Source organism: Porites lutea, chromosome 14, assembly GCF_958299795.1.
Source record: "Porites lutea chromosome 14, jaPorLute2.1, whole genome shotgun sequence".
Taxonomy (NCBI): Eukaryota; Metazoa; Cnidaria; class Anthozoa; order Scleractinia; family Poritidae; genus Porites; species Porites lutea.
Window position 1 is genome coordinate 21,251,494 of NC_133214.1, and position 23,947 is coordinate 21,275,440.

At 39.8% G+C, this 23,947-nt stretch overlaps 1 protein-coding gene across 1 annotated transcript in view; it reads right to left on the reverse strand.

Annotated features, from left to right (window-relative positions):
- Positions 1 to 23,625, reverse strand: part of LOC140925218 (phospholipid-transporting ATPase ABCA3-like) — a 43,365-nt gene extending 19,740 nt beyond the window's left edge. Inside the window, exons 1-23 of the mRNA XM_073375203.1 lie at positions 23,398 to 23,625; positions 20,875 to 20,951; positions 20,600 to 20,631; positions 20,264 to 20,347; positions 19,760 to 19,900; positions 18,793 to 18,919; positions 17,849 to 17,951; positions 17,264 to 17,374; positions 16,587 to 16,730; positions 15,440 to 15,531; positions 14,806 to 14,919; positions 13,717 to 13,917; positions 13,108 to 13,204; positions 10,724 to 10,852; positions 9,646 to 9,927; positions 9,044 to 9,162; positions 7,597 to 7,743; positions 6,867 to 6,956; positions 5,084 to 5,268; positions 4,420 to 4,525; positions 3,947 to 4,035; positions 1,730 to 2,019; positions 1 to 23 (exon numbers count right to left, since the gene is read on the reverse strand). The exon at positions 1 to 23 is cut by the window's left edge and continues 169 nt beyond it. Of these exons, the coding sequence (XP_073231304.1) occupies positions 1 to 23; positions 1,730 to 2,019; positions 3,947 to 4,035; positions 4,420 to 4,525; positions 5,084 to 5,268; positions 6,867 to 6,956; positions 7,597 to 7,743; positions 9,044 to 9,162; positions 9,646 to 9,927; positions 10,724 to 10,852; positions 13,108 to 13,204; positions 13,717 to 13,917; positions 14,806 to 14,919; positions 15,440 to 15,531; positions 16,587 to 16,730; positions 17,264 to 17,374; positions 17,849 to 17,951; positions 18,793 to 18,919; positions 19,760 to 19,900; positions 20,264 to 20,347; positions 20,600 to 20,631; positions 20,875 to 20,951; positions 23,398 to 23,454 (2,840 nt within the window). The 5' untranslated portion in view covers positions 23,455 to 23,625. The remainder of the gene's footprint in view (positions 24 to 1,729; positions 2,020 to 3,946; positions 4,036 to 4,419; positions 4,526 to 5,083; positions 5,269 to 6,866; positions 6,957 to 7,596; positions 7,744 to 9,043; positions 9,163 to 9,645; positions 9,928 to 10,723; positions 10,853 to 13,107; positions 13,205 to 13,716; positions 13,918 to 14,805; positions 14,920 to 15,439; positions 15,532 to 16,586; positions 16,731 to 17,263; positions 17,375 to 17,848; positions 17,952 to 18,792; positions 18,920 to 19,759; positions 19,901 to 20,263; positions 20,348 to 20,599; positions 20,632 to 20,874; positions 20,952 to 23,397) is intronic.
- Positions 23,626 to 23,947: the final 322 nt, after the last annotated feature.

Here is a 23,947-nt window from a genome sequence, read left to right on the forward strand (position 1 = left end):
TCCTTTAAGTGTTTAGAAGCCATCTGAAAATAACAATTTTAACAGAGTTATGTTAGCCTCTATTATACAACAGATCTTTATGACAAATGAAAAGGTATTATTTAAGTCACATGCACGCCTTTGTAAACCTTAACACGAGCGTAACGACCATATAGGCACACACACCCGTGCGTAAAGCTGTAATCTGGAAAAAAAAAGCATTTTTTAAATTTTTTTCCTGAAAACATTTTTATCATTACAATGGGAAGACTGTTTAATTTTTCGCATTATATTGTCTCTTTCTGTTAGTATATCCTTTATCATTTTCAGTATTATTCCATAATGCTAGAGATAGGTAAAGTAAACAACTAACTGTTTCCTTTTCCTTTGTATTTATTTATTGAAAATGTCCTGAAAATGTTTATTTACTGAAAATGTCCTGCGGAAAACGCAGGAAACGACATTTCCGGGACCCTAAATTCAAAATCTCAAGCTACACCCCAGCTCAACACGTGACAAGACAACAGGGTTGATGAATTATTTAACCGTCGATTTAACTTTTGATACAGTTATTCCCCCATGCAGACTAATTAACAATTATTGGACCAGGTTGAGCAAAATATCGTGATTTATCAGGGCAAGCAGATCAATTACTTGCCTTCGCCTTTGGCAAATAATTGATCTGGATTACAGTGCGCATGAGCAGACCATTATTTGTACAACGAATGATTATTCATTAAAATTTTGATTCAAATATCTGCTGATTGTTTCGTTTCATCACAACTACGATAAGATATTGGCGCCTACAGATCTCCAGTCAATATTTCTTTGGTTCATTTAGAACCTGAAAAAGACGTTAAGGAACGAGGAAATCTCTAACTCACGTCAAAAGAGTAGGATAAACCTATAATACAACGGAGCGCTAGACATCTATGGTTAAGGTTATGTTCACACTACACCAGATAGCTCTTCGGGACAAAAGACGGTATGGTGTAAACAGCAGCGGTCTGGGACTAGAAGAAGTCATTCACACACATCGAACATCGTACCGCAACGGATGGCCGAGAGAGTTTGGTGCACTAAAATCCAGTCCTGTTTCCTAAGCTTTCCTAAATATTTACTTTCGACTCAGTGGGTTCCAGTCCTGTTCACATCACACCAAAGTATGAAACAGAACCTATCCCATATGTGACGCTCCACTTTCGAACTCGGCGCGGCGATGCTTCGCACTGTTACAGTCGAAATCGCGCCGAAATCACTGTTTGTAAGCGGGAACATAAGCCCTCTCCGGTATGGTTTTCGTGTCGGCGCAAAAGCCTTCCGGTATAGCGTGAACACAGCTTAAAAATAAAATATACAGAGCTTTTAATAGAGAAAAGAAAAGTACGACAACGAGTACGAGATTTCCTCAATACTTAGTAGTGCACGCGCGTGAACCAGCCTCATTTTGGCGGGAAAACGTGGTAGCTGTCTTCACTCTACCACGAGTTTTAGCAGAATGTCGAAGTGGCGGAAACAAGTTATCAAATGTTAGAAGTTTTATCACTTTGCGATCGGGAGAGGGTGTAGCCTTTTTCACTAAAGGTAACAATGCTAACTTTTCTAGTGAAAAAATGGTAAAATGAAGCTTTCCGGGGAGTCTATATTTTAAGAATGTGCGAAAAACTTCAAGCCAAATCTCGTACTCGTAGTCGTCATCATCCTTGAATCTAAAGCGCTCTATTAAAGAACGCAGGAACTTGCAACTCACGTCAAAAAGTGCGTTCTTTTTGTTAGGATCAACGTTAGGACGGAAGTCAGCGTAGAAGCCAATGTTGGGAACCCCTTTGATGCTCAAATTGGATAAGTTCAGTATGCGTGGAGGTTCATTCTGCATTGGTTCCTGAAGAGTCTTTATAAGCAGTAATGCCAAGAAAACCATCAACAGAGGTAGTATCAGCTGGGTTAAAACCAGTTTCTTCTCTCGCCTAGCATTCAGAAAACGTTTTAACAGCATTGCCTTGTATTGCTGCCACTTCAGGCTTAATCCTGTGTTAAATTCTGTCAAGAAAATTACACATATCAAGTTCAATGCTCTATTGAAAAGTATCCTTTAGTCTTCGTTTCCTGATTAATTAACAATAGGCCCTTTCAGTGCAGCTAGTTATTCACGTGGTACAGGACCCACTGGGACAGAAAACTCAAAGAGCTCACATCATTAACAGTAAGAAGCCCAAAAGTGTAACCGCTTTTAATATATTCACATTCTTTCGTACAGATTTAATCAAATCAGAAGCCAGCTGGAAACTGTCCTCGACTTTGATTGGTTGATGTCTGGATGAAAGAATGTGAGTGAATAAAGGAGGTCACACTTTTGGGCTCCTTGCTGTAAAACGGTTTCCTTTTTTTTCAGTTTGTTTTCTCCCAGTGCGTGTCTTGCCTTCCAGCGTGGCGGGTTTTGGAGCACGTGAATGACTAGCCGCAAGGACCTACGAGTTCATATTTCTATGACTTAATAGTCAGCGAAGCGCGTAGCGCTGAGTTGCGCCCTTTGACACGAGGAGAAATATTCTAACTGATTCAGTTTAGTATGAGCGAACTAGCATACTGGCATATACCAAGGTTTGATGAAAATACATGAAAACAAGCCTTTGAACGGCATTCCCGAAAGGGTCGTTTGTTTGTAGGCATGGGCAAAGGTCAACGCAATCGTCTCGAAGATGGCAACTGTTATATTTTGAGAACATTACTCGGACCAAGAAGTCAATTTCATATGATAAGTTGCTCACCACGGCTAGCAAGAAACCCTTATATTGTAGGCGCTTACATCAGGCGTTAATACTTCTTTTCAAATGCTTAAGTGGTACGGGACCTACTTATATTGGAAACCTTTTTAAATAATGGCATGCACGGTATGGTATGGGCTATGAGGCGAGGGCTCGAATTTGGAATTACCTAATTTTAATCTAGCTAAATTTAAAAGGAAAGCTTTGACTTATTATCAACTGAGTTATGGAACAGTTCACCCTCTCAAGTACGTCTTTCAGGGGATGCAAATGACTTCAAAAGTACATTGCAAGATTTTACCTTTTTAGAACGTGTCTTGTAGTTTTCCTTTCACGTTTTTGTATATAGTTTTTAGTAGGTTTTAGCTTTTTATATTTTATGTCTTTATTTTATGTCATATATTTATTGAGTTGTTTTTAAAATAGAATAATATTATTTTATAGCTGTAATTATTATAGATTTCATTTATACACGTTCGTATTTTGAACGAGTTTTTTAGCTCCTCGATGTAACATGATAAAATAAATCACTGACTGATTGATTGATTGATTGTCATAAATAAACAACTAAATTTGTATTTCTTTCCATTTAAAATGTTAATTCCGTCTTTTATGGAGGCGCATCATTTTTAAGTTTGACTACTTTTTCGTCAGAAATTCTAAAAACAATTTGCCAAAGAAGTTGCCATTGTCTTATTTTTGTTCAAAGCGTCGGCTCCATTCTCACTTTCTTTCACGAAATGGCCCATTTGCACGATGACATCATTTACTAGTACAACCAGAATCCATCAGGGTTTTCCTTTCTTGTGCAAATTACGGCTTTTGTCATTTAAATCTCGCTGCGATTACCAAATTTAAACATGTATAGAAAAACGAAAAGGATTCTGGTCGTAGTAGTAAAATGACGCCATCATGCAAATGGCCTATAGATAAAACTGGTACGTTGGCCAATCAGAGTGCAGAATTCATGATAGTATGCTAGTTCGTTTCTACTGATTCGAGTTATCAACAAACAGCAAGAGCCTTGCAAGAGTACTACAATTTCGGAACGCAAAAATGAAATTCGAAGAATCAACCTCAGCCATAAGTCATGCGTTTCGACTGAAATCTGGCGAAAAGACTTCAAGTGAGTTGGAAAACTTGTCCAGTGCAAGTGTAGCTTCAACTTCCGATTATGACAGACGGAAACTGTACAAACCTACCTCCGACTGAGCTTCCTTCAGCCTCAGGTATAGGAATTTGGCTTGCTCCACCAGATACTTGTTCACTACGATGTTTTTGATCGACAACTCTAAAAAAGGAGACATAGAATACTATAAGGTGTCTTTGTGCGAATTCGTATTTTGGGTGATCAGAGCAAAGCTACAGAGTGGGTTTGCATACATTGGTTATATTACTGTGAAGAACTACCACAAAAAGGTTGACAAGGGCTTCAAGGGTAACTTACGTTTTAATGTGGTGCGAAAACAACACGTATAGAGCATTTTCACTCATGTGAACGGCAGCTGTTTTAGTTTATTTTTGTTTCTATCCAAGATATGGAGTGGACCTCCTGCAGGATAACACAAATATCGCCGCCATTGTTTTGTCATTGATGCAGCAATACAGTAGACATGAGAAAACGATTTACGACTTTTTACATATTCTAGGCTTTTCTAAGATATAGAATACTTACTGGTCATGTAGTGTTTTCTCAGCACCTTCCCCAACTTTCATGAACACTTCCTCTAATGTTGTCACCGAGACGCCGAAGCTTGTTACTCCATATTGTTCTAGATTGTCTGGAGACAAAGTCTGCCTATTAGTTCATGGGAATACATCACTGGGCGTCATACCGACCGATTATAAGTCGTACATATACCCGAATACTGATCCGAAGCTTTAGAATAACATATGATTGGACCATCCACACAGTCTGGGAAAGCAGCCGGCATTTGGCGACACTACCACTGGTTTCCCGCGAAATGACGTCTGAGAAACGAGCGTAGAAATTCCATAGTGACGACGCGTCGCTACCTAGATCTGGGTAGTGCTTCTGATTGGTTAAAACAAATTTCCCACGCGGCACGACCAATCAAAAGCACTACCGAGAGTGACGGGTCATCATTATGGAATTTCTGCCCGCTTTTCTTGGTCGTCATTTCGCGTAGAAACCAGTGAAGACGTTGCAAAATGTCGGCTGTTTTCTAAGGCTTGACCATTAAAAAATTGAAAAACCTTACGTGAACTTAGCCATTGAGGAAGCAGGGAAGTATTCTAAACACAGAAACCTAAAAGAGCGCGTTTTAAATTTTGAAATGGAAAATATAACATCTCTGACTAGGTGAAAAATTACTCACTTTCCAACTCCGAGAAAAGCGCCTCAAAATTCTGTGAGCTTTCACTGGTCAAAACAAACTGGATTTCTGTACCGACCGCACTGATAATTTCTGCTTTTGGGACGTAGCTTTTCACCAGGTTTGAGATGGCATCTTCATCGCAACTTTCTCTTTTGACCAAAGTTAAGTGATACCCCACGCCATATCTAGAAACAGCAACCAAAAAAACACCAGTAAAAGCTAGTTATGGCATAAATGCATTCAATAAAATAAACATACAATACTGATGGTAATTATTGGCTTCACACTAGAGCTTTAAGTATAATATAAATGAACTTGGAGCCTACTTTGAGTGCGACGGGGTAAAATGTAGCTACTTCAACTTTACTTGCAGGGTGACCATGGAAACGTTCGTAGTTCAAAGAACAGGGACCGCGGATCAAGGTGAAAAGTGGGAGGGCTGACAATTGAAAATAATTTTTTCATATTGAAAATCGAAAAATTTCTAACTATGGGCTATTGCATTTAATATCCGCACCCCCCCGGTTGAGGAACCATGGAATTCTCCAGGGGTAAGTTATAACAATTGAGGATTTCTTTAGGGGTAGATATAGAGTAAACAAATATGGAATTCTTTGGGGGTGAAGCCTAAATTTTCACAAAATTCTTCAGGGGTAAACCCAAATTCTTCAGGGGTATGACCCAATTCTTCAGGGGTAAACCCATATTTTACGGAAGTCTTCAGGGGTGAATGCAATTTTAGCCAATCTTAAGGGGCAAGATGAAAAGGTAAGTTCTCAACCGGGGGGTACGGACTTTAAATGCAATAGGCCTATGGCCGTTCACTGTTCAAGTAATGTAATTCTTCTTGCCATCGAATATTTCATTGATTCTAAAGGAGAAAGACAAAAAATAAAACTTTTATCAACTCAAAGCAACTACTCACCTTTGTTTGGCTTGAAAAAGCTAGTAATAATCTTCATTTCGTCTGATAAAACTGATAAAAAACTCTACCGGAGCTGGATTTACAAAAACACGCTGCCGAACGAAGCGAAGGGGTGGCCAAGGCAATTGCCAAGGCATGGCGTTTGATCAAGGGGCAAGTCGGCCCCAGGGCACAATTACCGCGAAAAGCACAGGAGCCCCACAAAATGCCTGGCGTTTGAAATTAAAAAAAATACAGAGAATATAGCGGAATATAGAAGGAAAAAAACTTGTTTCAAGTCTTTTTTTTAATTTTAATTTTTTTTCTTTTTAGCGCAAAAAGTGGGGGCGGGGGCGCAAAAAAGTGGTGGGGCCGCGGCCCTACCAGCCCCTCCCCCTCCGCGGTCCCTGAAGAAGCCGAAGTATGGTCTGCACCACACTTGAGAACACACTTGACCAATAAAGGTGATGTTATATGAGACAATTCGCAACGACGATTTTTAACGCAACACAGCGTTGCAATGTTGGAACAATGTTGGAACTATCCGAATCAATGTCGCAACAATGTTGCAAAGCTTTCTTGTGCTAAAAATCGTCGTTGCGAATCGTTCCATGTAACATCATCTTAATATATTTGAAGCCATGTGCACGATGTGCACGTGCAGCAGTTCCAACATTCTCATGATCGGAGAGATTGACAGCTTTAACTTCAAGTGATAGACTTCGTCAACAACTGTGAAGCCATGTTTTCTACAGAGCGACTTAAGATTTCCAAGTACACTTGAATCAAGTGCTTACTTGTAACTAACTTCGTTTCTCGTGTGATCTAAAGAAATATTTTGCTGTTACATAACAAGTAATTAAAAACGAAGCAGCTAACCGGCTTTTGAGAAACAAAGAACTTCCACAACAACGCAACTGTCCATCAGCCATAATAGCGATTCGATCTCCAAGCAAGTCTGCTTCATCCCTGCAAAAAAAAAAATCGGTATATTATATTGCCATTGATCTTTTGGCCCATCGGCATTGTTAAGAAAACCTACTTAAGTTCACAAAAAAAAGACCGTCGGGTGGTTTATTCATGTCCTATTTTTTTGTTTGCGATGATTCAAAAACTGCTTCGCTTCCAGCTTCAAAAACTTATTAATAATTCATAAAGAAAAAACAAAACACAAAAGAAATTCCTGTTTAATAAGTGTACCTAATAAAGACACGGCTAAACGTTACGTCCAATTTTTTGGACGAAAATAACTCCAAATCTAAATATAAGTGCAAGAATTAGTTAATCTGTAGCAGAGCTTTTGAAGCCGTTTAAAAAAAATCGCAATCGTGTTTATCAACAGGAGACGAAGCCTCGAGTTTTTTAAACCGGACAATACACTCCTTCTTGTTTTATAAATTACATCCAAAATCACTCACAGTGGGGGAATTTTCTTCTTTTTTTATGATGCTAGCAATAAGCACCTTAAGACCGGAATTTCAAGATCTGAACTAAATAATTTTCTTAAGAAAACATACAAGTTTTTTTTCAATCTTGTATCGATGACTGTACTTTTTGACAACGCATCTTACATCCACCGATGTATATCAAGCCCCTGGGCAACACTTACATAAAGTGAGTGGTCAAAATGATGGTTCGTCCTGCTTTGTGTTTCAGTAGCAAATCCCAGGTGCCTCGTCTGGCGTAGGGGTCCATTCCCGAGGTGGGCTCATCCAAGAAAACAATTTCAGATCCTCCAATAAGGGCAATAGCGCAACTGTGAATATTAACATCGGATCAATGTAGGTTTCTGGGAAATTGTCCACCTACCCCTCCCATAAGCTAACATTAATACTTACTTCTCACTTAGAGCAAAATGGTCGCTTATGGGAGGGGTAGGCGGGCAGTTTCCCAGAAACCTCAAGTGCAATCTATGGGGAACTCGCGGATACATTGCTAAGAAAATAAGGAAATCATGACGGATGTAAGAAAAGAATACGAAAATATTTAGTTTTCATATGAGGCAGTGGCAAGGTTTTAACCCTTTAAACCCTAGGATCAAAATTTGAATTCTCATTTGTTGTCCCTATTCATTTCCCACAGAAGTAGTGGGGAGAAGTTGATAAAATATCAAGCAAATTCATCTTGTGTCATCGCGTCTGTAATTCTCATGACCACTCTGTTTTACAAAGCATTGATATTACAAGGAGAAATTCAGTGCTGATCACTCTAACATACTTGTCTAAACCAAGCGCTTTTAGCAACAAGCAGGAGTCCATAACTTGGAGCGAGCGACTCCCATAATAGGCCTATGTCACGGCATTTTTAGGGACCAGTATATTTTTACACACATTTTAGGGCACTTTTTCCCGCGAAAATAGAATCTCCACCATGTCTATATATGAGCGCATTTGAAGTATAAGATATTAAAAAGGAAAACTAAACATTCTTAAAAGGCAAAAAATACTTTTTTTAGGTCTGTAGGTTTTGCTGACTGGTTTGTGGAATCTAAAAGATATTCAAAATTCGCTTCAAAACCGTTCTAAAAATAAACGGGTCCGTGAAAACGCCGTGACACGAGCGCATGGAAGTTGCTCGCTCCAGGTTATGGGCTCCTGCAACAAGTTCATTCATATATAATCCAATCTTGTTTAAAGGTTGTAAATCCTCCCACCCCCGAATCAATGTTGTTTGCAGTTGAAGAAAGCCGGGTCTAAAAGACAAGTTTGATTTTTTGTTGGACAGTTGTTGTTGTTGTTGTTTTTTATTTGGGGGGGGGGGGGGAGTACACAGTGGGAGAGGATAGATAAGTCCACTAGCGCAAAAAGTGGCTGTTTTATGAAAGTGTCTCAACTCTTTTGTCATTCACTTTACTTTACAGGCACTGCGTGTACGCGTAGCCTAGGTTTTGAACTCGGGACAACCGAAGACAAATCTCGCAAGTGACCAGAGCGGGTCTCGAACCTGCAAGTCTGACGCGCTGGCCAGTCTGCCACTCTGGCTCCCAAATAAACGTGAAAACTGTTTTGTTCAGGCGGAATTACTATAAGCAACATTTTAGGAGTTTGTTATGATACCTTAACTTTCTTTTCATTCCTCCAGACAGTTTGGATGACACAGTATTGCTCTTATCCACAAGCTGAATGTCACCGATCATTTCGTTCACATCATTGACAGCTTCTTCACCAAACTTGCCCTACAAATGAGCCAATTGCTACTCAGAAGGGATGAACTCTAACAAAACAATTTCGGTAATACGGCAAACACGAGAAAAAGCCATCACTTACCAAACACCGAAAATATGGGGCCCACAATGGCGGTATGTTTAACGTGATATAAGCAAAACTCAAAACTCAATTTTTGGGGGCACAACATTGCAGGGGGAAATAGGAGATGAAGGGATGAACCCAAAGCCGATCCAAAGATTTTTATTAGGAGTAGTGTTCTATGAAAAATTACTGTACCAAGCTTTTTTGACCCCTAACTTTGAGGTGTTTGAATTGTGACGAGACACTGTTTCGACGGGTTCATGAAAGTTCGCAAATGACTTTTTAAGGCCTCAAAATCCGCTGAATTTTCTCCAACTTCGCGAATTCGGCGAGACTCTTTATCGCTTCCCTTTACTTAAAACGTATGCCCGATAAAAAAAAACTTTAGTGAAAGCTGCTTTAACTCATACCTTTAAGCTGATAAAGAAATCCAGATGCTCCTTGACTGTTAGCCTGTCAAACAGTACATTATGCTGGGGACACAAACCAAGGCTCTCTCGAATAGCATCCATGTCTGAAATGATACTCAAACCATTAACGTCAGCAGAGCCGTCTGTAGGCGGAAACAGTCCCGTCAACATCGATATGGTCGTGGTTTTTCCTGCGCCGTTGTGTCCTAGAAGAGCTGTTATTTGACCTTTGAAAATATTCAGCGACAGATCATCTACGGCCACCTTCGAGCCTGAAGATCCCTTTGGAATAAAAATGTCGTAAAATGTTAGGTTTAAAAGCGGAAGATGTGAAAGAACAATCGAATTATTTTTCTCTTAAAGTGTGTTACAAATGTAGACTGGAAGTTCGTTATTCTACATATACATAACTAGACTACGAGCATTCCCTAATTTTCTCTTAGGGCGTTTTCCAAATGTCAGAACTGGCTGGCCGGACCATGGCCAGACGAGACATTTTGGCGATTAAATAGGCTTTTTCGAAGACGTTTTGCTGAAAAACCATCTCCTTTGTGCATGATATTTACGATGTGACTGATGTGGATGGTTAGTTGTGATTAAAAGTGAAATTCTCATTACGATGGGGAAGGGCTGGCCGGTCAGTTCTGACAAATGGAAGGCGCCCTTGGTTTGTCGAGCAAAACGCGCGAGATAGTAAAATGACCACGCGCGTGATTGCGACACTCGCGCGCGGTGCATTCCCCTCACTAATTTTGAAGAAAAAGAGAGACTGCTAGCAGTCTAGTACATAACAAGTCTTAAGCCACAACAAACACATCTTCACCGTTGTTCATTTAAAAATGGGGGAAGGGTGAAAATATCGCTCCATGCAAGAGAATCCAAGACATTCTTGGATTCTGGATTCCACGTCGTGGATTCCAGATTTTTTGTCAGTGGGACTTGGGATTCGGGATTCCTTGAGCTGTATTTCGGATTCCAAAGCCCAGGAACCCCTTATTCCACGGGCAAAAATTTCCGCGATTCCAGAATCCGGATTCCCTAACATGGGGCAATAAGTGTAAGAACAACATGCATGTACCTTGAAAACTTTCCGAAGCCTTTTAATGGCAACACCAACTGGCAAGTCCGGTTCATCTTCAACATCTGCCTTTCCATCCGCATCGTCATCAGAAGATTCAGCACTATTATTCAAGATCACATGCACTTCCTGTTCAGCAAATTTAAGCAGATTTAAAAGTTAGAGATCTAAACTCGCTGTATTGTAGTCTACGACTAAACAGGTTAATGCCCCATAAGGTTAATTTTACGTTTCTGGGCAACTGCCCACCTACCCCCTCCGTCCCCTAAGTCAACATTTTGCCCTAAGTGAAAAGTAAGCGTTAATGTTGGTTTAGGGGAGGGGTAGTCACTCAAATATCCGAGCTACACTGGTCGAGCCAACTTTTCCTACATTTCCTGTAGTTAGAAAACTTGGCGAACCGTATACAGGTGAACATGAGAAACAAAAGCTAGCTCGGCTGTCAGGGTAACCCGCTTTCCCGGGTCACCCTTATTTGATAGCAGGGTAACCCGCTTTCCCGGGTCACCCTTATTTGATAGCAGGGTAACCCGTTTTCCCGGGTCACCCTTATTTGATAGCAGGGTAAACCTGCTTTCCCGGGTCACCCTTATTTGATAGCAGGGTAACCCGCTTTCCCGGGTCACCCACCACCGCGGTCAAACGTCTAAATCGTTATTTTTGTTTTTTATTGCTGGGATTTCATTTACCAGTTAGAGAAAAATGGGCAAAGATTTATAATTCAGCTAGCCAACATAACTATCTTTCCATTTTTCTCAAAATTTTGAGCTTTTTTCGCTGAAAACGCTTCGCACTAAAAGAGAATCATGTTTGAAAATGGCGCCGATAATAACGTCAGCATCGGTTTTCAATCACTTAGAACTTTTTTAGTAAACTTTTAAAAAGTTTAGTAAACTAACAGGATGTTGGTAATACCCTAAACTTTCGATAGTGAAAGTAGCAACCTTAACTTTGAAGTATTTCGCTTAACTTTTGCAAATTTCACTCGTTTGACCGCTGTGAAGGGTCACCCTTATTTGACGGCAGGGTCACACGTTTTTCCGGGTCACCCTTATTTGACGGCAGTGTCACTCTCGCAGCTGGGCCAACTTTTCTCCACATAAAAATAATATCTCGCCAAGCCGGGTCAACTCGGTCAAGGCGGGAGCACCGTTGTCAGCTCTTGGCTCGGATAAATGGGTTAACTTTTTTTCTCCAGTAACCGCTTGCTAAAGTTAACTAGGCTGGGATGGTGACCCTCGTTCCCGGGACAATTTCTCTCCATATAAATGGCGCGTAAGTTTTAGTTTGGATACGATTATCTGGGTGAGTGTAGTTTTTAATAGGGCTGTTGGTAGACTGAAAACAGTCGGGTTTTTTCTCAAGATCGGTTTTGCAAGGTGAAAGGGCCGGCGTGATATTTTCGCGAAAGCGCGTGAGCCTCACACGTGTGCAGCAAGAGAAGAAAAACGTATCTCTCTTTCGCGTCTCTCCCCAGTCTCACTCTCCGCTTTTATCCTCACTCCCGGCCTTTCTTTTGACAGATCACGCGCGCGCACTTAACCTAGACTACAAAACAGTCTGTGTTTTCGCCTAGGCTGTTGATGGTGCCAATTGACGTTTCCACAGACATTGTAGAAGACATCAACAGCCACTTGACCTGTTTCATAACCGCGCCTGGCAGAGTGACAGAAAGTATGATCATGAAATTCATTTTTTATTCGAACATACCTCATCGTCGCAAGGGCACTTCAGCTAAAACAAACAAGGAAAAAACATTCTTAATACTAGCACAGAAATTTATTTCTTCAACATTCAAGTCCTATACTTTAAGCCTCCGTCAATAGGCACAGTAGTACTTGACGGATAAATTTGTTAAGGTACTCTCAGCATAATTATTTTCATAATCAATCCTTCCTACTTAGGAACTTTCTAATAGAGAGGAGAAGTGTGACGTCACGTTACCATGGTAGCATGGATTTGTTTCTGGATGACAACAAAACCAACGACCACGGCGACGCGACGGCAAGGCGGAACCGCAAAAAATAATATGTTCATATTATCAATCAACAACTTTGGACGTGCATCACGCCATTTTGTACATTTGCCGTTGCACCACTACGACATGAAACTTCCTAATTTCAAAAGCCCGCTTTATGGAGTAGGTGAACACATATAAAAATTGTCGCTTTCCTTTTCTTAACTTAGATACGATAGATACGGTCCGAAAGAAAATTTCGCAAAGATTTTACAAATTAAATGAAATTGAATAAGATCAGTGAAGTTTAAAATAGTGCGAATAGACTTTTAGGTGACTTTTTCGGTTTGTTGTCATCCAAGATTTTTGCTACCACGGCAACGTGACGTAACGACTCCTCCTCTCTATCGTCATTGTCGGGATTTACCTTGGGGCTGTTAACACCACACCAATATGACGGCATACATGGGAAGTAGAATGGTTTAGGAATTCCATACTCCCCAGGAAATATCGCCTCAACATACCTAGTGAAAAAAGGTGATGTCGATGAAAGTGAATTTCTTTCCCTTTTGTGTTCTAGCTATTTAGACCTACATTGACTACCGTAAATTGCCGCTTATAAACTCCTTACTCATAAGTCCCCCTCTCCATTTATGCATGGGCCTATCTAATTGTGAACAAATCTGATCAGAAGCCCCCATCGAGCCGGTGTTGAAATGATCATGACGTTTGAATTTTTAGTGAAGTTTAGAAGCTTAATTAAAAACCAATAAATGCAGAACGAATTTTAATCAGCACTATTATATCTTGTTTCGTTATTTCGGTTATGAGCCCTCTGGTCAGCCCCCCCCCCCGGTTTGATCTCTATGTGGTTCGTTATATGTACTACACTACTAAGCCTCCTCCCCCGGATTTAGGCTTCTCTGTTCGAGAGCCCCCCTGAAAAGCCTTACGAAGATGTATAAAGCCCGGGGCTTATCAAACGGAGGTTTACGGTCATCATTCGTGTCTTGCTTCACATTTACGGTCCACTCACCAGGTGACAGTGCCAAAAATTGCACACTCAGCTAACAGCATGCAAAACACCCAGGCCATATTGAAATTTTCATCGGGTGAAGGGTACTCGGAAACCTGTTTCCAAGAGATTCCAACTCGGATGGTCTCAAACTGCGCGAAGAGTTTGGCTGCGAGACCCAAACAGGTGTTTGGCAACAGACAAGCGCCAGCCTTCTGTGATCTGTGAAGGAAATCCAAATATACATAGATTGAAGTTTACCAGTTGATATGTATGCACGCCCATCGGCAGAGTGGTCAATATAAGATCCGACTTGCCAATTTATTACTAGGCTGATTTAGCAACAGAACGGGAACGTCATTTGACGTCGGAAAGCGCGCGGAAAGGACTAAATTCGACTTCCGGTGCCCAATTTGCCGCTCTGCCATTGGCCAAGCCAGTTGTTTGATTTGCGCGCGCAGTCGTCAACTGAGGTTCTCGTTCTGTTGCTAAATCAGCCTACTAGTTAGTTTGTACCGCACGGCATGTGTGGCACTCCTCAGATAAAATTGCCCATGAAAAGTTCGTTACAAAGTAAGCTAGTACTACATACGCGCACGCAGAATTTGAATCAGAAACTATTGGGTGACAACGGAAGATGTAAAGCTGCTAAGAAGAAATTTGCGCACACGCCTACAGGAAGTTAGCGGCGAGGGACGAAGAGGGAGAGACGTCTGAATTCGCAGGCGAAAGTATTATCATCACATAGTAGCCTCATACAGGAAGACTAGAGTTCTTTCTAGGAAGTAGTTTAAAGAGCACAGGCTCAAAATGGCGGGACATTCGACATCGACAAGGGGTCACGATTTTACCAATGTTAAAAGAAAAATTTCCTTCGTCTTTCTTGTTGTATTTTGGTTGTTTCTATAAATTGGACTTGAAACTGATAAGCCGAAAAGCCGTCTATCACTCGTAACCTAAACACACGCGTTTTGACCTTTTGTCACGCATCACTTACGAAAAACACCAGCGTTGTAGCAAGGACGTTTTGACCTTGGATCAGAAGGATGAAACTCACTTGCACTTCTTAACCTTTGGTTGTTACTAGTTAAGTAAACATGTATTTGGTACCTGGTCATTGCTTTGTATTTACTGTCATTATACACTACAAAGTAGGGTACCAGTGTTGCGATCCAGATTAGCGCACCAAGAAGCATTCCAAGAACAGGACGCGAGAAAAACACACTGCAAAGATAGAAATCAAGTCTCAAATATCAAAACGGTTCACGCCATTCTCATTCACAGAGCCTTTATTGTTTTTGGTCAGCGCTACGAATCGAAAGAAGATAATCCCAGCTCTGAGAGAATGGCTCCACGCTTGTCTGGCATAACTGTGCGCATGCGTGGCTTCGGATTTGCGGATGTAAAAAAAATTGTAATTTGCTTACCCATGAAACACTTAAGAGTTCTTAAAAACTCATTTAAACGTGTTCGTCCTTTCCAGATTGAATTGGAGTTTGAAGTGTTGGTTTTTGAGGAGAGGGAAAAACCTCCCGGAGCAAAGGAAAGAACCAACAAACATCATTTCTGAAATTTAGCCACGAGTTGCAGAGTTGTTGTTTTGCTAGACTACAAGCAAGCTCTCCGGGGCGCTCTGGCGGCAGGGAGCAAGTCAATAAAGTCGTTTATATAGCGGTGAAGGCCCATGTTGGGAAAAGTACAAAACAAGTTGCAATAAAAAAAATTAAGAACAATAATTCTTTACCTAACACAGAAGCAAAATAAGATGCTGGCAAAGATGTAAAGGAGAAACAGAACTAATAACACAGTCACGTCTGAATATTTAAACACCAGAACCTACAGAAAGAATAAAACAAAACTAAAGTAAGGTAAACTTTCAAAAGTGCGTAAAATACTGACATGTGATTGCCGATCCTTCACAAGGCGAATTATCTGAACAATCTGCAGGTCACAGTGGCTACATTTGTTATGCCCCAATATCCACATACAAATTCTCTACATTGATCTCCATACATTTCCTTTAAGAAACATAGGCACGTTTAACGTGCATGAGCTACTTTGAACGCTTCAGTGTAAACCTTACCAAGAGTGATGAATCTACGTTTATCATGCTAAATGTAGACTGGGTTTTTGTGCAAAATTCGGCATAGCGGTAAATGAATGAAAACGCGAAACGCTCAGCTGAGTCGATCCTCATGCTACATATTCACTTTCCCGCTCTGTCTTTCCCTGAGTGATACATCTGGTGCAAGTTAAACAAATTGTTAAAGTACAATAAATATCAACTCACCAAACGTAGATCAGAAGGAAAACTCTAAGGTTTCCTCGGAGTTTCTTGAGAAAATGGGGTTCATCGAATACCGAATAGTTACGAAATACCAGGATTTTTATCATTATGGAAGATGGTTGCATCATCATTCACGAGGTTTTCACGTGCGATTCTACTCAGTGAAACAGTCTTTAACTCTGACAACTTAATTCTTCATGTTTTAAAAGCTATTGCTTCTTAAAAGACAAGAGCCTTTTTTAAGGCATTGGTTACAAAACGAAACAGGTCTTCATACGTTCAAGTTACTATTACCGTGAAAAGCCAATATAAGATGTACAGTCACACTCCTGGTACGTGAAAGTGTTGGACTTTGCCCCCTTTCGTGGTTCGTACGTGAGGGAATTCGACTTATGACACAGTAATATTAATAATTATAGTAAACAGGATTATAAAAATAACTCATACACACAATTTGCACGTGAAGATGTTGGACTTTGCCCCTTTTAAAATTTGTAAGTGAAAAAAAGCATATTGTTTACGAGATTACTTTGCTCAAACGATTTTAATAAAGTTACAAACAACGGTACTGAGAAATGCAATCTCCCCCATTAATCTAACTTACCTTGAGTACAATGACAAATATAACAATAGAGATGAGAAGAAACAGCAAGTTTTTCGTGAACCATGCACTCCAGTGAACCCAGTTTGGCAGTCCCATCATCTTCATTGATTCCTTTAAGCGGCTCTGTTTCTCAAGAACCAGCTCCTAGCAAAATTATTCCACATAATAGTACATGTAAGTCATACATATAACAGAAACTTTAGTCAAAACCTGTAACCAACCTCCAATTTTAAATACAACCACATAGGCTAGTACTTATAATGTATTGCAAACATTTTTCAAATGAACTAACAGCACAGCTTTATACTAGTTTTAAATAGCAAAAAAATCTTAAAAAAGTTCTTTTCTTGGCAAACCCAACAACACTAAAGTAAGGAAAACGTTCATCACCTGTTCCCACAGAATACAAGCCAAAACTATGCTATACTAGAAAGAGAAATCTCCACAATACACTAATATCAAATACATGTGATAGATCTAGATTAGGAGACTTTTGAATATTAAGAAGCCCGAAATTTTTTTAATGAGACGTTGTAACTTAATTTGTTTTGTTTCATACTAGCTAGGAAATACACCTTGCCCAAGCAAACATTGTTATTCTGAGAACTAAGGGAATTAAAAATGTTTCTGCACAAAACAATTATGACAAGAAAAGGATTCCATTGTAACTGTACTACCTTGATAATTGTCATAGCTGAATACATTAGGCCCAACATAACCAGCAGTGGCATAAACAGGGATACCAAACTCATTGCAAAATCTGTTGTATAGTTTGGGTAAGGAAAAACCTGTACCAGCAGGAAAAACACAAAGTTATGGTTTCTGCAACAAGATTATATAATATAAGAACAAGCTAACCAAGAACAAGACAGTAGCAACTCAAGAAATTGACAATAATGATTATGGCAATTATGAAAATGATGATGATGGAATTGATGATGGTGATGATGATGGAAATGGCGATGACGATGATGATGAAGGTGAGGATGATAAGATGGCTGCGATGATAATGATGATTATGATAATGATGATGATGTCACTGACTGTGATGATAATGATGGCAATGATGAAGATGGCAATGATGATAAGGATGATGAAGACAATGGTAGTGATAAAGATGACGTTGACAAAGGCAGACTTCCTAAAACCCCAATCCTCAAGACCATGAGGTTTTTGTTACCGTAAATTAACAAGTTACGCAGTGAAATTAATAGTGAAGGCCTACATGTGAGCGTTCATGTCTGCATAATTTATATACTCACCTTCATTTTCACAGGAATGCCATGTGACAAGGCAGCTTGCATTTGCATGATAGCAGTATCAATTGCATACTGAAGTGGCAAAAACTTGTAATCATATTGGCTCCTGAGGAAAAAAAAGAACAGGATAAAGTGGTACAGTAGTTAGGCCCTTGCTCTCAAAGCTCAAACGTCAGTAGATAATATTCCATTTTGTAATATGCTGAAAACCAAAGGGTACGTAGCATCTCATTTTGCACACGAGAAGTTCAACATTTGAACCTGGCCTAAAACATAAAAAATGGGTTTATTTCTTCAGTCATAGAGACACTAAACAAAATTAAAGCTTTGTGTCAACCAACAAAAATGAACTTTGAAAACTGCGTGCATGGCTAGCAAGTTCAAAATCCACAACTGCAATCCATTTTAATTGGCTCCAAGTTTTTCCATCAATGCCCACTTTTTGTATTTTTTTTATACATGTAGTCTGAGAAACGAGTTGACATTTCGCTATATGCCACCACTCGGTCAATCTCCCCACAACATGTCTGAGGAACTAGCCCAGAAATATCATAATAATAACGTATCACTACCCTGATCTGGGTAACAGGTCCCCTGATTGGGTTGTGCCACAAGGGAAATTTACTTTCAATTTGACCAATCTTCAACAGAAATGGGTAGTGCATAGTGACGGTCATTAGTATGGAATTTCTGCACTCTTTCCTCAGACGTCACTTCATGGTGATCATAAAACTGCTTGGCTTAACCTTCAAATAGCCGCAATTTTTGACAAGATCTTCAAGGGTGAATGGGTGAATCCATCGTATAAGCAGCACAGCACAATTATTGTGTCATAATGTGTGATACAGTGACAAAATTCAATAATGAATGTATGATGTCCAAATTCAGCATGTTTTCAAATAACTACAGTTACAATCAATACGTTGAGAGCTTATCATTCTATTTACCATGTATCAGGGCTTTCTGGAATAAACTGTGGATAAGTTGAGTCTGTGTTCCATGGCGACCTCAAGCGAATGGCATACTTGACTTTCTTTGGAAGACTGTCCTCATCATCAATTAAAAACTCAATGGCTGAAATAAAAAAGGCAGATACATGTCTAATACCCTTGTTACACAATTTTGAGGTTGGTAATGTAAAATACAGTGAAACCTCTATTAAGAGGACACCTTCGGGACCTTCCTAAGTGTCTGCTTAATAGAGGGTGTCAGCTTAAGGTTTGCAAAAATTGCACAATGTTTTTTAACAATTAACTTTCAACGGTTACTCTGTATTGTGATAAAGTTCCACATTGTTAAGGAAGCTAAAAAAGGTAGCTGTGCTGTATTAATTCATGCAAAGACTTTTGGTCTAATCTAAAGTTTATTGACAGCTCAATGTATTGATTTATCTTTATTAATCGACAACAGTACGTATTTCAAGGACGTAATCCAATACTACTATTGTCAAGACAATTCAGTCTCGTGTCCATCACTTAATAGAGGTTATTAACAATAGAAATTAGCCAAATCAATTTATTTTAGTGCCTGCATCTGCTTAACAGAGGTGTCCGCTGAATAGGGGTTCATAAGAAGGGAAATATATAAGACATTAATTTCGGGACCTGGCTTAGTGTCCACTTAATAGAGGGAGTCCACTTAATTGGGGGTCCACTTAATAGAGGTTTCACTGTACAGCTGACTGAGATTTTCCTCAGTGAATACAAAGGACATTATCACAATTGCCAGAATTATAAGCTCTGTAACTTGTAGCACTGTCATTCCAACCAACACTGCATTTTTCTTTTTCTTTTCTATTTTGTTTTGTTTTTCATTCTCAGTCTGTTTGCTTTTCTACTTACTTTGTTTTTGTAAAACTGTTTGTTGTTATTTTTTGTTTTCTTGGGTTAGGCATTTTGCATTAATTTTGCTTACCCCCGAAATAGTAGTTTTCATCTTTCTCAGATACTTCAGCAGCCATACTAGCCCCAGATGACCATGGCTTGCCAGTAGTATTACTGGTACTAACAACTTCCAAACCTGTAATGTTTTCAACTCTTGCCATCAACTTCGACACTAAAAAGAATTAAAGTAGGTATGAATGACATATATTGTGTCAAAATATTATGTGCAGAACTATTTAAAAATAATAAGTGAGTTGATTTCTTAATCCTTAACTCACTTTTGTATACAATTCACCACTTTCACATTGACCAAAAAAAGCCTTGTTTATCCCCGCAAAATTTGCATAAGCATTAATTTTCAATCATCATGTCGTCATTATCACCATAATCTAAAGTAGCATTCTACAGTGTGTTCTAGTTACAACCACTTTTTCAAATTTCGGAGGTGGTCACTTACAAGAGCTTCAACTGCGTTATTATTGTTATCATTGTTATCATCATCATCATCATCTAACTTGGAATCAAAAACTGATACCTATTTCAGTTTGTGGGAAGAAAGCCAATTTTCCACCATTGTACTTCATGTCGCTCACATCAATCTCTCTTGATTGATATACAGCTAAAAGAAAGCAAAACACACTGTTGTGGCATTAAGTTTCACATATATACTGTTCACTTTATGGCAAATATAACTTTTCTGAAAACATCAGTTTTGGGGGAAAGGGGGTGGGGGTACAAAGGAGAAGGGGATAGGTATGTCCACATGCAAAATTAAGGGGCCATTTTACAGAAGTGTCTCAACACTTTTGTACCTCATTACAGCTTCAAAATATTACTGAATTTTTCAGTTTTGTTAAGGAATGACACTTACAAAAACATTTGTCTTGTGCTGAATCTGCTGTCCTAATAGAGGGAAAAGAAAATGTTTTAGTGGTATTTTTTTATTGAAAAAAAAAAAGGTGCAATTGCCTGTCATAAAACTTCCCAACTTGTGCCTGATCCACAGCAAAGTTCTTGCAGTTCCTGTTCCCACAGCAGAAAAATAAGAGTAATTTACAATCTTTTACCACAATTTGTAAAATGTACAAAATGTACACTTGCTGGCAAAATATACAGTTAAATGCACGTGAATATACATGTACTTACAATGGAATTAGAATAAGAATGCCCATCACAACAATCGGAATGAGGATTTCAAAAACAGTCCCAATAGGTCTTCGTTTCTGTTGACATAACCAGGAATAAACAAATATATATTACTCAAGCCACAGCTTGCTGGTTAATTTATTCATGATTTTCTCAAAACCTTTTCTCCTGAATATATATACATGGACTATTAGAAAATTATTCACATTGGACACATTTGGAACATGAAGTGTTGAGAAATCAACAGTGCATTACAAGCCACTAGGAATTAGAAGCCCAGGGTTCACAACCTCCATTTTGTGGCATGAAGCATCAAAAAAACCTACAGTAGAAGCACTGCTTCTCTTCCTTCCTGATCAGGATGCTAGGCACAAGACCTAAGCTGCTGAAGGGTTACCCTCAGTGGGTGAGGGAGGGAGCAGGGAACAGGGGAGAACGAGAAGGTCCGCCAACCCTCCCACCTCTGGTACACTGGATTGGCAGTTCCCATCCCTTACTTCTTGGCTTCCTCTCATTAGCCCCTTTCAAAAAAAAATATATAAAGCAGTTTTGCATAATTTCTCCCTATTTCTCCCACTTCCCACCCTTTTAGAATTCCCACCTCCCCTATACTCTCTGACCTCCTGTACTCCTCCTTCTTCCTATTCTCCCAGGCTCCTAACCCCTCTGTCCTTCTCAATTAGGGGGACAAACAGGGGCAAAATTTATTTTCTTAAGAAACAACCCAATGGTAATATTTGAACCCACAACCGCAAACCCCTCAGTGTGGTCATCAGTTGCAGCCCTTGGTTCTATGAAGACATTTATTGTAAAATCTTTGCTTTAAGTAGGTCATTACAAGCAAGCATCCACACTGGTTTCCACTGTTTTAACAAAAACAGTCAGATTTTTCATAAAATTTACACATATTTTTTTGATGAGAAAAAAAAAACTTTCTAAGTTAAAATCTGGCCAATATCCTGCCGGAATGACTCCAAAAGCCAGAAAAGGTGACTTAAGGGAGGTCAAATGCAAAAAAATTTCCAGGGGCACATGCCCCCACACCCCGCTAGAAAGTTGCCCCTTTGACATGCACACGTTTAGGAAATTGGTCAATATTTAACCTAGGTCTGCGCCTACATTGAGGCCAGGAACAAAACTGAATGAATCTTATGCTAATGAGCAAAAACAATAGATTTTGCTTATTCACATTGCATTTGTCACATGTAAAGAATGGCGTTTGACTTAGAAAGAGAGGAATCAGCACACATGATTATTTTATCACTGAGATCATAAAGTTTATGCATCAGTCAAGTCCAACCCCCCTCCCCCCATTCCTTGACCTCACCCCTGTGAATTAGCATTATTTTTGCCTTGGATGGCAAACTCCCAAGGGTGGGGACTCTTGAGCTGTCAAATCCCCCAGGGTGGTGACAAAAAAAGAGGGCAAATAACCCGTCCTCCGTCAACACTGCAACATTTTTCATTGATCGCACAGTCAAGGAGTGCCAGTTTAAGCATTTTAATGGGCGATTTTTTGTTACAATAAACGTCTTCCTTTGTAATAGTGCTATTCTAATTAAGACTTCATGCCGTGACGACACCAGTTTATAGTTTTAACCCCTGTTTACATGGAGTGGGGGACCCCGGTCTAGTAGGGTTGGTTTCTTTTGTTTTCACGCTCTGGGGGACACAAAACAAAAGAAACCTACCCCACTAGACCGGGGTCCCCCACTCCATGTAAACAGGCCCTTAGTAATGTTATAAAATTATTGACATTAAAACTAATAGTGCGCCATAAAGTTAACTGCTATGAATAGTTTTATAAATATGAAAGGATGATCTTCAAATAATATCAAGAGAAACTTGATTCAATAACCAAAAAAACGTTGATTCACCTCGACAGCTTCTGAGCTGCACTATGTAATTCTGGCTTGATAAGCAATGAAGACATGCATGCATAAAATCGATAACACACCTTTACAAACCTCTTCAATTTTTTCCCGTCCTTGACAAACAAGCGAATCTGCTTGTTTTTCCTGTAAAATCCTCTGTGTAGTTATATTCTAATACGAAGCCGCATGCGTGTCAAAAGGCAAAGGTTGGCAAATGCCCGGCCCCCGGGCAGCGCAAGATTTACAAATGCCCCACCCCCGGGCAAATGCCCCGCAGTAGCACGGCGGAACTGGGCGCAGCTGGAATTGACTGATGCATTACTTTTGTAGCAGCTATGCAGCTGTTTAGAGATTTAAGAAAAATAATACCATAAAGCATAAAGCAGAAGAACACGTCCATTCCTCATAAATCATCGAATTATAGCATCAAATTTCCTGCTTTAGAGTACGTATGAGCGCTTGATTAATCAAGGAAGTCAAGGAACCAAGGTTGCAGGTGGAGCTAATAATTAAATTTTCTCCTTACAAAGTGTTGTTGAATTAAATCAGTTATGAGTCACATAATTGCCCTTGAGTAAAAGGTTAACGAGATTTATGAACCAAGCTCTACAATACAGCAGAACCTAGAGCGGTCAGATAGAGAACTTACTTGAAGCAAAAAATTCTTCCATATCAGCAGTCGAAATTTCCTAAAATAATTCGCCATATTCAGGGTGTTTTCACGTGCACGTGAAGCCGGTTTCCAACAATAGAAGCCCGAAAAGGAGGCCGAATTCACATGTACAACGATGCCTTTTCAGTCAATCTCATAAAGAAGAAAAACACGAACAGACAAAGCAGAAAAGAATCGTGAAATGGCCCGCGTTCGTACTTCCTCCTTCGCTTCAAGGAATCAGGCCTCGAGTTGATGATGGACGTGTGAAGAAAAACACTGGGCGCCAGTAGAATAAAGAATGACATCATGTTTAGAACAGACAAGACGCTACGTTAACGCTACAGAGTGTTACGGAATTGTTACGGAGCAGGGCGGATAAAGGTTGGGCGGTGAAACGAGCGCTCCGCTCTTCATTTAATGTGTGATGCGGAGTAGGACTGGCACGAGCGCTCTTTCCGCGCTTCCGGTGCGCTTGAAGGCCGGCGAAATTTTCCTTTTTGCAAACCGGAAATCCTATTTTCTTTCTGTAATTTCAGGCTACAGT